The following is a 13,329-nucleotide window of genomic DNA, read 5'->3' as shown; positions in this document are numbered from 1 at the left end:
TTAAAAGACTAGTGTTAAAACAAGAGAAGAGTGATTTATGTTTTTGATGTTTAAAGCTTTCTAATAAGTAGTAATTTATCTCTAAAATACCAATATGAACAAGAACTTATGAAAGATAAATCAGCATAAAAAGATATTTGCCCCACCCACGACCTAGGGCTATTGTTGTCCGGGCAATCCCATAAGAAAATTAGAAGTTACTAGAAATTGAAACTACCAAAAGATTGAGGATTTTGGAATGTATTGCACTTTTAATGAAAAAATATAAATCGTTACTATAACTATTAATTAAAGTTCTCATACATTTTATGGAATATTCGGTAATCTTCCAACAATATTTTCATACTAATTCTTTGTCATTGTCAAGATAATTTTTTATTTTATCATGTATCTTTTGTTTCTTGATAATATATTTTAGAAATTAAAATTTTGATGAAGAAAAATACATTACTTCAACATAAAAATGTAAATATATTTTCTAAAAAGCTGTAATGGAGTATTTTATTTAGCTGTTAAATTAAAAAATATTATATTGCAAAAAAGTTTTAAATAACATATCTTATTGTGATATAACATTCATATAAGTAGTAAGAAATAGCATGATATTAACTTTGTTAGGAATTATTTAGAAAATTATATGCCAATAGTTATATTTCATATAGCAAATCACTATGAGATTGTATGATTCTAATTGTAGGAGTAATTTATAAAGGTAACTCTAACTTGGATCAGCTCCTCTTATATCAACTATATAAGAAAATGGTGTATTAATAAATATGATTAAAGAGTAATTATGAAAATACTGAGAGATATTAGAGATATAATACTACAATGCATATTTGTTTTTAAAAATACTAATCTCTCTTATTACTCAATATATTTTTAGCAATAATTAATTTAATTAATAATTGTTATAATATTATAGTAGTAATAACTATATATAAATGAAAATATTTAAATAAAATAAAGAGAATACGTAATTAAAACATTAATTAAATCTTAGAATTTTTATATTAATATATATTAAAAAAATTCGCCCATTACACAATGTCCTATACTAGTTTTAATATAAAAATTTACGAGTTACAACATATCAGCAATCAGGATTTAAGAGGGAGGGATTAGTTTGAGAATTTAACATATTTTCTTGAAATAACGACTTCCTGTCAGCAAACAGCAATTGTAGGGTTCTCTGAATTAAGCGCCAAAAATTATTACCATCGTGTTGGAGAAGAAGCATGAAGTCTCAATTCGCTGCTGCGTATCGGCCCCCTGTTAAATTCCGAATGTAATCCCCCTTTTCTTTATTCTTAATTCCATCTTTTGTGACCAATTTCATAGCATTTCAGCGTTTGTAACCTAATTTCAAATCAGGCCAACTGCGGATAATCTAGTTCCAATTCGACTGGACATTGAAATTGATGGTCAGAGATATAAAGATGCCTTTATTTGGAACACTTCAGGTTTTTCTCGATTTTCCCTTTTTGCTCTTCTGGGTTTTTCTGCTCCGAAGTTTTCCTTTTTTGTTATACGGTGAAATATTTACAGTAATTTGTAATTGTATACTTTTTCAGAAATCGAAGGATACAAACCGATTATGTGTACTAAAAAATGTTGAATCTTTGTAGACTATGTAGTATTATTTATCTTATGATGATATCTTTGATTGGCTCCTTTGGGGATGTTTGGTTTGGAGAAAAATATTTTCTTGGAAATCAATTTTACTAACCAAGGGAATTAAAATGGAATTAATTATAATTTGTATTTCTCAGTGGAAAATAGTTTTCACGGAAATTTATTTTCCAAGTAAAAATCAGCCAAACCAAACGACAAACACCCCTTGGAGAAATAAATTGGCGTTCTGTAAACCCTATTGCTTGTGGAATGAGCACTTTGAAAACCATTGGTGGTTTAGTTGTTTTGTCACCTTTTTTTGTATGATCTTTGGTTGAAGTGTACAACTTTGAATTTCATTGTGATTATTAAATTTCTTGCAGCCATACACTCTTTTAGGAGGTACCTAAAACGTTGAGAATGGTGGTGATGCTCATTACAAGTATGAGACCTTTCACTGATGAGAATGTTGAGGCCTTAAGCTTTATCTCGAGTTGTGCAAATAAGACTTGACCAGCCTTTGAATTTGGTTTCCCAGCAGCCGAGCTATTGATGTTTTGAACACAATACCTGAGTCAACCAGATGCAACATTTTCTAAGCCAAACCCGAAATGTTCTCTAATGCACACCACTAGCTTTATTCAAATATTTGTTGTGTCGTAGATTGATAGTACAAAATTAGAAACAAATTTAAATAGTTGTTTTCTACTCTCAAAATAAGATTTTCTATTTCTAAGTTATACTTAACTCACAAAATTGATCATGATATTCTGAAATTAAGATCTTAAGAAGATTTTAAAAACTAGTAATGGCTATTGTATTTTAATACGAAGTCTTCTTTTCGTTATTTACTTCTAAAATGTTCACATCGAATGACATTGTATTTGGAGATTAAACACTAAGTTGAAATTATGTCTTTTGGAGAGTGTATATTCTCATTGAATTCTCCTTTTCCTATATTCAACTCTTCTTTTTCCTAGCTTGTTGAAGCGAGTTAGTAGCCAACACCGGACATTAATGTGTACATACATGAATGTGGACTTCCATTAATGAATCTTATATAGTGATTAATTCTACACTAAAATGGCTACATACAGACAATTGTTTCCTCCCTTAATGATTTTATCGATGATTATAATGTTGAGACAAATGTATCAGCTGTTGGATTTAGAATGTGCAATCATTTTGTATCTTTACACAGTACACTGTATGAACATTTTATCAGTCTACGTGCCTGATGAGTAAAGTGCAATGGCAAATCCAATGTGTTCACATCAATGAGTTGTTCTCCCAAAACAGAAATCCTATAGATATTGATCAATGTTCATGATGTGCCTTTTTCTGGCTATTGGCTAACTACTAATGAATTAGATAGCTGAGTTCTAGGTTAAATATTTAGCTTATGTTCCAAAGGCAAAGCTAGGGCCCCCCAAACTTTTGAAATTTCCCTTTTATTATATTAGCGATAAGGAACTTCTATGAATTTTGGTCTCTTAAACAACTATAGTCTGGTCTTTTGGCCCACCATCATCTTAACTGTTGGCTTCGCAATATGTTTCGATTCATGAACTCCTCTACCCTAGCTCTTTAATTTAGCTTGTCTCAACACAATTTAATATTCCTTTTTTAGATACTAACACTGTTGGGTACTCTCTCTTTGTTTTGAGTTCATTGACTTGATTGTTTTTCATTTTTGTCTATTTATAATCTTATATTCCTATTCTACTATGTAGAGAGTAGAATCTCTCTCCTTCTATTTTGAAAAACTGAAAGTTATATCATGGTAAAGTTACTGGAGGAAAAATTAATTTCGTACGCAAACAAGTAAGTACTGGTGTTAATTATTATGATGATGTATTTGGTAAGTGGATGCAAACATGTGTCGGTCAAGGCTTTTCTTGAGTCTTCTTTTTCTGTTTGTGTACGTACTGACAAATTTTTCTTATTATACTTACTTCAACAGTTACTTTATTTGTGTTATAAAGTGGAAATTCTTTTTCAAGGTATTGCTCATCTTCACCTGCTGTGTTTTCTGTTGTAGATCCTGATTCAGAGGTTGCGGTGTTTGCAAGACGGACTGTAAAAGATTTGAAGCTTCCACCAGGATTTGTAACTCAGATTGCTCAGTCCGTTCAAGTGAGTCAAGAGTTATCATAACCCTTTTCCGCCCTCCCTACCCTCTCTCTCTCTCTCTCACACACATCCACACCCACAACCACACCCACACACACACCCACGCACACATTTTACATAATTTTTAAAAAACATTATCGTAAATTGTTATATAATAGTTGTTAAGATGTGAAAAGTTGAATGATCAAAGATGACAAGGTTTGTGTACAAAACTCATTTTTTTTAGCCAAAAATAGCTTTTGGAAGGGAACATAGAAAGAGTGACCTGGTTAATGCTTATATCTAAAATATTTGAATTTGGTGACTTCTGTGATCTTTAGGAAAGCATGTGTAGCTGGAGTTGTGTGAAAAAAAAAATTAGTTCAAAGGACACGTTGATCAATAGAAGGTCTATATCAATACTTGACTATTGTGTATCTCCTATAACCAGCGACGGACCTTGGCTTTGGCAGCTAGGGCTTCACCCCTAGAATCTTTTTAAAATTAAAATTAATTTGTACTTTCCCCTCAAAATATATTTTGACCATTAGTGTTTACATTAAGTGGCCTCCCTTTAAAAATTGTTCAAGTTTCGCATTGCCTATATTTTGTTGGGTGCATACCATTGTGCAAAATCTTGGATGCAGTTATGATTGCGGTAAGCCAGTAACGGTCGTGGAGTCACTTTTGCGGATGGTTTATGTTATTGCACCCTATGTCAAAGTCATGGTAAGTTCAAAAATCTTTACAATGCGGGTGGGACCAATATGCTGTACTACTCGTAATCTAGGTGTAAAAGCATGATAAGACACACATTCTAGCCTAAATTTTGGTTTCTCTATGTGGAACTTTTGGGAGATAGAACTTAATTACCAAATTAGAGTAATGTCTTACAAAATTTAGGTTAATCTCTTCTAATCATACTAATTTGAAATGGTTTGTGAGACATCAAATGCAAATACTAACTAGCTCTAGAGATGATTTTTGAGGAAAATTCCACCAATTCCCAAGTCTAATTAGAGTGATTCTAATTTGGGTAAATATGTCTTACCTCTATGGGTAATGAAGTGGTCTTTAGATAACTCATGGTAAGCGCAACTTGATAATTATTTTGTTTTGGCAAATTGGACTAGTTGGCAACTTATCCCATATGTTATGCCTTATAGTGGGCTTTAGATTCTTATGGTTGGCACGTATCTTGGTGTTATGTCATCTTTATTATGGGCGTTTGGCTTTAATGTCATGTATATGCTTCTAAAGCCCCAAATTTTTTTGCTCCCTACTAAGTTTTGATGCAATTGAGCCCATTGTTGCAAGTTCCATCACTCAAGTATTTTGTACGGAAAATTTTGTGGTTAGGGGACTTGAGGGTTTGAGTTGGAGAACAATTTTTAGAGTCTATATCACAAAGAACACGCTAATCTACTATGACTACTTGAGGTGACTAATTGAAGACTTGCTTGGACGACTTAAAGTTTACAACACCGAGGAAGGACTTAAAGTTTATAAAAATTCTTCATTGGAATAATTGGTATTTTAGTGGGGCCAAACCAATTTATTGAGATGATATCTAGTTTCGTAAAACTAAGAGGTTTTACCGTCATTTTTTTGTCGTGGAAGCTTTTAGAGTTAGCCTTGAGTTACTAGTTTAGATTGCATGGTGAAGCTTGAAACTTCAATGAAGTATGATCATCGACTCAACATAAGTTTGGACATATTAGGGTATATATTTTCACCTAGATCTTCTTCACTTTAGCTCGAGGAGACATTAGATGCTGCTCCATGCCTTGAGCCCTTGACTTGTCATTTAATCTTTCCTTATGTTTTTTTCACTTTACTAACAATGGTGCTTCCTTGCCAGAAGGTTTTAAGCAACTTGCTTAGGTGCATCTTGGATTAACTGAAAAAGTCTCGGCTTATCATGGTCTTCCAAAAAAGCTTTAACTGTTCAAGCTCACTCGACCAAGGAAAATTAAGACCGCCAAAATTTAGATCCCTAGAAAGTGTGTGATACCATGAGGTTGATGTTGGGCTTATACTTGAGGAGGTCACCGCCAAAATTAGACTTGGTCATTTTGTTAACGATAAAACGTTTTTTCCTCGGTTGATGACTTATTAGTTAGACTTAGTCATCTTAACAAAATTTTCTTTCCAGCTAGAACTAGCCAACCTAAAGTTCAGCCTTTAGACTTTTCATTTGTATAAGGATGACTTTATGAATAGGACTTGGTCATTCCAACCAGGTATTTTTCTTTCCTACTACTAACAAGCCAGCCTAAAGAAGTTGTTCTCTTGTATTCTTTTACTAAGACTAGATTACCTATCCATAGGATTTAATTGTTCCACGTGCTACCAACTAGCTAGCCTAAAAGTGCTTTGCCCTTTGGATTTTTTCTATTAGGCATCTCTTTTCAGATCTGAATTACTTATCAAAAAGATTTCATCAATTTAGCTGTTTTTTTCCTTTCCCGCTATCAACTAGTCAACTGTCAACATATAGGAGTTGTGTGCACCGTAATACAAACTCCAAAGGTATGATTTCAATCGCGGTTGAGTTGACGGTCATGGTTATATGTTAACAAGGATGATTCAGTTGTCATATCGCTAAATAGTAAAAGTATGAAATTTTCCTAGAACCAATGTAAAACGCAAATTTTTGCATCTTTACGATGCAAATGCAATAACGGTTGTGAAACACTTGTGTTAGAGGCCTTGTATGTTCCATTTTGAATGGATAATCTGTAGAGAAATTTTACTTTTGAGATTTGGTATTTATTGAAGAATGTTTTTTCTCCTTTGTGCCAGAGGAAAGTGTTTTTTAATTTCTGTAGCTTGATTGACTTAAAAATAATAAATAAAAGAGTATTCTTGAATTTCCACCCGATAGGCATTAAATTTATTGTGCGCTTGCAACATCTGTTGGAAATTTGTAATTTCTGAATCATATTGTGTACTCAAGTATATGGTTTATGATCACTGCAGTCTCAGCTGACTGAATTTCGATCATATGAAGGCCAGGATATGTTTATTGGTGAGAAGATTGTCCCCATCAAGGTCTGATTTTCTTATGTTAACATCAATAAACTTTGATGCTATAGATAATCCCCTTTGTTGCTGACAATTGTCCTCTTTTGTTACATTTTGCAGCTAGATCTTCGAGTAAATCAGACTCTTGTCAGGGACCAGTTTCTCTGGGTCAGAATCTATGAGAGCTTCTTGCTTATTTTAGTTTCGTAAGTGCTAGTTATTCCATCTTGAATTTCTCATGGATATAGCTCATTTATTATCACTATAGGACTTGAACAATGTGGAGAGTGATCCTGAGGAATTTGCAAAAACCTTCTGTGCTGACATGGGTATTGAAGATCCTGAAGTTGGAGTAAGTAGAAGTAGATTAATTTTGATTGCAATTCATGATATTTTTCTGTGTAAGACAGGATAAGTGAACTTTAATGGAAAAATGATAAGTCGCATGGGATTTGGAGACCACATTTCTCCACTTCAAAGCCTAGATTGAAAAGAGAAATTTTTTGATTCATTATTATTTATTACTCCCGATTACTTGGATAGATTTTGTGCCCTGTACCATGATTATGGCCTGTTAGTATCTTTGTTCATGTGCATGCATTATCTGCAACCAATACTTACATGTATTCTTTGTCCCTTAAAAAGTGTCCATACTTTTATGTCAAAGTTTTATTGATAGAGTATGTTAATAAATGTTTATAATTTATTTTGATATTTTCATCAAAAATTAACCGCACAAATATAAATAATGAATCAAAGTACACTTTCTTGATAAAATAACTAGTGGACACTTTTAAAGGAACAAAGGAAATCTGGACTCCGTATCTCCCTTATTATCAGATTCATTTCTTGAGGTCAAAATAGTAAAAATTTGGATATATGATTGTCTTAATGTCTAGTGAAGAATTTTAAAATCTTAATTCTAGATCAATATTTTAAAATATTGAAACTTGAAATAATTGAGAGAAGTTGGTCAATTGTGCTTGAGTGTCAGTATTCAAACTATGGACCAATGTTACCTGAAACGAAATTCGTATGAACTATGAATTTACTGAATGATGTTTGAAAGCTTGATATTTTGCAAGATAGTCTCTTTTTTTATATATCTAATAGCTATTCTTTTTTTCCCCTTTATGTAATCTTGTTCTAAACCTTGAGCCATAACTGGAGTCACTGGATCTTTTTGCAGCCTGCTATTGCTTTTGCCATAAGGGAGCAACTATATGAGGTGCCAGTGCTGTCTTAATAAAATTTTTTCCGTATTTTCTGTTGATTTGTAAATACTTAAATTTACATCATTCTTGTCTGAGCGCATTAATCATTGCTTACAGATTGCAGTCCAAAATGTTACCTCCTCAAAGGAGATAAAAATAAACAAGAAGGGCCGTCGTGGAATTGAGTACATACCTGTTAGGTACGTTTTTATTTATATACTTTACTGATATAACCAGTTCATGTCTCATTTTTACTGTAATTTGCTTTTGACATTCCAGCATGCCATTACCTTATCCTTATAATAAGAAAAAAAAAATAGTGAAATTTCACGTGGTAATCCTGAGTTTTTGGCTTTTTCACAAATGTTTTTTAAATCCGTGTGGTGATCTTGAGCTCCAAATTTTCAATGTGGTAGACAAAATGTGAAGTTTTTTGGTTAAATTAAGTACTTAGTTCAACTGGATATCAAACTACATGATCAACTATTGTGATCACGACGTTCTTTTTTTGAAAAAATGTCACTACTTTGGGTAAAAGTAGCGTAAAGTCAACGAAAAAACTTCCTTTTTGTCTACCATGTGGAAAAGTTGGAAGGTCAAGGTCACCATGTGGATTAAAATAAATATTTGTCTACCACGTGGAAAAGCTGAAAGTTCAGGGTTACCACATGGAATTCCCCAAAAAAATGTCTCCGAATGACCCGTTATTGCAAACTTTATCTACAACTTTACATGAATAAGAATAGCAAATGATTTAATTTGCCATTTTCCTGTTTTTTATTATAACTCAAAACCAAGAAATTTTCGGCACAATTTTCTTTTGATGTTAATGTTTATTTTTCAGTAAAGCTGGTGTTACTGCAGTGGATTTGGCCAAATTATTTGGCAGCAAATCAAGTGTCATTCGGTAAGACTTCAATATTCAATGTTTCTTAATTTCTGGCATGATGTAGAAGTTTTCTATTTTTGGGGACAATAATATATCTCCCCTCCCCTTTTTTGTTATCCAAGAATGCAATACATTTGCATGTTAATCAGTTTCTAGTTTGGTAACAGTGGTTTCATTTTTTCCCCTTACATTACTACACGAATAATTTATTATAAGATTTTTGAGACTAATTTGGAATTCTGAAACTAAGAGGAGTCAAGAGTCCCTAATGGAACCCCACTCGAGATTATTTAATGCACCAGAGATATCTTCTTTGAAGGCAGTAATGTGGTTCTTGGCTTTGAATTTTTAAAATGAGCAGCACCCTTCAACAAAATTGCATTACCCCAAATGCCACCTAAATGTTATTTTCAATTAAACATCCATATACTATATTACATGGAATCTGGGACATGTGTCAGTTTTGCTATTGAACATTATTTTTGTTATGGCAAAAGCTATCGAACGTCCCGAGGGCATTCAAAAACAAGAATATTAACATATTTGAAATAGTAAATTAGAAAACAAAATAAAAGATATAAATTATATAATATATTTTTAAGTGTGATTTGTTGATAGATTCTAAATTTTATGCTATATTAAGTAATATATCTTTATTAACAAACGCCGCGGGGGCGTTCGTTAGCTAGATCCTTTTGTTATTTCTTTTATGTTGTGAATAAATTTCAATTTTGATGCTATTTTATGAATATTGAAAAACATTCTAGCACTGGCTTTTCAGCAAGGTGCTACCATTTGGAATATCCCAACCTTAAAAGGATAGTAGAATTCTTTAAGCAATGTAAAACTGGATGCTCAGCAAGCTAGATAAAGCCTATTTTTGTTAGTGATTATCTTTAACATTATGGGTAAAACATCACAGATTTTTAGAAAATTCATTTCAGTTAATAAAATTCACTAAAAAGAGAGTACAGTAAGACTGCATCTAAGAGGATAACGATCTTGCAACTTGGAAACATCCGTAGAAACCAAAATAGGACAGTGATCTCTTAACAGTGAAATTGGAACAAGTGATACTTTAGTGTTGGGATGAGCATTGATCCAAGTTGAATTTGCCAAAGTCATACCCTAACATTACCTCATTAAGGCTCAACTTTATTAATAACTATGGCTTTCTACTCCATATAACTAAATCCAAATTCCATGATAAGTTTAGATAAGTGGATTGATGGCTAGCCCATAGCTATCAGAAACCGTAAATATCCAATCGTATCTGGTATTGGAACCTCATTTCCCAAATTCTAGATTAATGTTTTTGAAACTATAATCTCCAAATGCATTTTTTTTTCAAGCCCAAAACCTTATATAATTCTATAAGCCCTTTTCTTTTCTTTTTTCTCCTTATCTTTTCCTTTTAGTAGTTTTCTTTTCTTACCTTTTAAATTCTTTCATTTTTTGTTGTAAAAATAAAATGGTACCTACGTTCCCTACGTTTCTGAAATTCTAAAATTTAACGTTTTTCGTTTTCATTTTCGCCTCTCGTATCATTTCGAATTTCGTTTTAGGTAACATTGAGCTGGACTTATCATAGTGCAAAAAATCAGAACAGGTGATAAGTTTAGACAAGCGGGTCGTTGGTGGGACTTTCATGTAGGAATAAGTTGGCTTACTACCCCACATAACTAAATCTAAATTCCATTATTTTAGGGATTTGATAATTTAATATAAAAAACTGTTGTGTTTGCCAGTAAATTATTTGAGACTTTGATTATGATTTCCTTTTTAAGTTGAAATGGTTTCAACAAATCACTGTACGCAACGGTGCAATCAAACTTTTTTAATTATAATCTTAAGGAAAGTGATAAATTGAGAAAATATCTAAAAAAAACATTGGATTATATTTTGGAAATGAAAATTTAATTTTGGAAGTAGAAAAATTGGGTAATGGGTATTACTGCATGAATCTGAAGACTCACTCACTTGGTCAAAAACTGTATTTTTCCCTTTTCACTTTCTCTGCATCTGTTGCTCTAGAAGATCATTTAACTTCTTCATCACTAATTCATTATACCTGATCGCACTAGGTAATAGATTAGTTTACTTGAAGTTTGGCCTATTTATGAGTATACTTTTTGACCTGAAATTGTCCCACTATTGATTCGCTTATGACCCATTTTAATAAATTCCTAACGACTTATCCCATTAACAACCCGCACTAATGACTCACTAAATATAACCAAGGTTGCAGCCGAAGAGGCCGACCAGCCTCATTAACCAGCTCTATTGACAACCAGTTGAGAGTTAGGACTTTGGAGAGATTGTATTATCATACTAGCACCGATAGAGACTAAAATTGGTAACGATAATAATGTCTAAGTCTCATTCCCCACTATATGGGGTTCGCTGCTGTAATAGATCGGCCAAGTCCCGTTACCGAAACCGATAGTATGGACACTTCAAGTCTGCCCACGAACTCCGAAAAGGACACTTCCTTTATTATTCAATTAATCAAAAGCTAATGAATTATTACAAGGGTGGCTCTATATATAGCCTAAGCCCCCAAAAGACAATTAAAGGATAACACTATTCTAATTACAAAGTACAAAGACTAATTAATATGAAATGTCGATAATGCCCTTGAACCCTTTGACCCGAGTCATGAAAGCTGCATGAACCAAAATGAATCAACGTGAAAAATCTAGTAATGTAGATTCTTTTATGAATTGCTTAGGGACCAGTGTGGGATTAATGCTTGCATCGATTCCTTTCATCTGTGCATCCGGGAGGAGTTGAGAAAAAAAATTCCTTTAGAATTTAACCTTAAAATAGACCTACACAGTAAAAACATGTTCTCCCCGACTAATTGAACTTGAAAATCCAAGTAAAAATTATGTGCCAGGGCAAATAAGCTTTCAAGTCTTCCTTTTGAGATGATGAAGAATCCTCCACTAAAGAAAGGAGAAGAGGGGTCTAAAAACAAGAAAGTTGATTAGGGATTTGCACTGAACAAGGATCGCCAAGGAAAATTTAGAAACACGAGAAACAATGATCAAAAAACAAAATTTAATGCCTGCTCAATCAGCTAGCTCCCGATGCCTGTTGCACCGAGGTGCAAGGGAAAGCGAGCTCTAGAGAGGTGTTTTCACAAAGCAATTTCCCATTACTAAATCAATAATTATAACCTGCTCGCAAAATACATGTGTGTCCAATTTGGTGATCCCTTGTACAGTTGTACTTTTATAACTCATCAGACGTGTTGAGAATGGGTTTATAATCAAAAACATGCCGAAGATAACATGAAGTTCATGTTGGACTAGTGCTTTTTACTCGCCCTTTGATGCTCAAGTCTTGTTATTTTCCTCCTGATACACACGTTAGCTAGCTTGTGCTAATCAATACATCCTTTGTATAATGTAAAATGTTGATTAAACCTGCCTACGTCATTGATGTCTCTTCAGTATTCTCCAAAATGTAAAGGATGAAAATAGAAGAGAATTATTTGCTTTTCTGATATTAAACTGAGCTTTAATGATTGTATTTCACTCATTTTGAACTTTAGAAAGAGGAAAGATTGGGACGTGTTTGAACCAATTGTTGATATTCTCTCAAATGAGGAAGTAGAAGCCCTCGAAGCTAGAGAAGACAGGACTACTCGCTGAACAGGTATATTTTAGTCATTTGTAGATGAATTAAAAGTTCATTGAATCATCATTCGTGGATGAAGTAAATTCCACTGGAAGATCTTAGATGTTATGGAAAATGAAACGTGCTTACATATGTTCGTTCTTATTTTTTATGATATTCAGATGAGATGAGAGTTGATGCTCCGTAAGGGAAATCTATTTCTATTCGCCACTCTTCCAGTCTGTAGTCTCTACTTGCACCATCTTTATTCAAGTGAATATTCAGGGAAAATACTATCGACTTTTATGTTCATCTCATGTTGAAGTGAAGCAACTCCCTTTAGTTGCTAGTTGCTACAAAATATTTGCATTCCAAAATGCAGTTTTGTAAATTATAGTGTTATGATTTTCCAACAAGAGTGAAAATCAGCTCTTTTTACTAAAAGGAAAAGGAATTTTCTACCCAGAATTAGACTAGTTTTATCACTACTATTTTTTTTATGCGAGTGTATTACCACCTTAAAAACTGAATATTGGCGTCAACGAAGATCAAAATTCCAAAAGATAATGTGCAAAATATTTTAATTCCTTAAATACAATTAGGGTTGGATATTTTTCAAAGGATAGAACTAGTATAATTAGTGGCATGCAAAACTGGATATTGGGTCGGATTTAAGTTGAAAATTTAGATATTCAAATTTTCAGATCATAAAATTAGTGATTTTCTCCGTCTCAAATATATATCAAAAACTTTTTAAAGAGACGATCTTCTTGAAATATGTTTTTTAGGAGATACAACACATTATTAAAATACTTTTTAAAAAATTGCAACAAACAATTTTCTTCTATA

The 13,329-nt window shown here is 32.7% G+C and overlaps 1 protein-coding gene across 2 annotated transcripts; it reads left to right on the top strand.

Annotated features, from left to right (window-relative positions):
• Window positions 1–1,089: 1,089 nt before the first annotated feature.
• On the top strand, window positions 1,090–13,074 carry LOC130803038 (chromatin structure-remodeling complex protein BSH). Of its 2 annotated transcripts, none has more exons than XM_057667520.1 (11): window positions 1,090–1,288; window positions 1,375–1,463; window positions 3,656–3,750; window positions 6,709–6,780; window positions 6,874–6,921; window positions 7,022–7,105; window positions 7,943–7,981; window positions 8,085–8,167; window positions 8,812–8,874; window positions 12,416–12,519; window positions 12,663–13,070. In XM_057667520.1, exons 1-10 carry the CDS (start codon window positions 1,239–1,241, stop codon window positions 12,513–12,515), a joined length of 723 nt encoding a protein of 240 aa, XP_057523503.1. In that variant the 5' UTR covers window positions 1,090–1,238; the 3' UTR covers window positions 12,516–12,519; window positions 12,663–13,070. The 2 variants fall into 2 exon arrangements, with proteins under 2 accessions (XP_057523503.1, XP_057524058.1); XM_057668075.1 differs by lacking the exon at window positions 1,090–1,288 and adding an exon at window positions 1,998–2,056 and having other exon boundaries at window positions 1,378–1,463; window positions 12,663–13,074.
• Window positions 13,075–13,329: the final 255 nt, after the last annotated feature.

This window comes from Amaranthus tricolor, chromosome 1 (genome assembly GCF_026212465.1).
Source record: "Amaranthus tricolor cultivar Red isolate AtriRed21 chromosome 1, ASM2621246v1, whole genome shotgun sequence".
NCBI lineage: Eukaryota > Viridiplantae > Streptophyta > Magnoliopsida > Caryophyllales > Amaranthaceae > Amaranthus > Amaranthus tricolor.
Note: the sequence above shows the minus strand (reverse complement) of the source record. Positions and strands in the feature narration are given on the sequence as shown.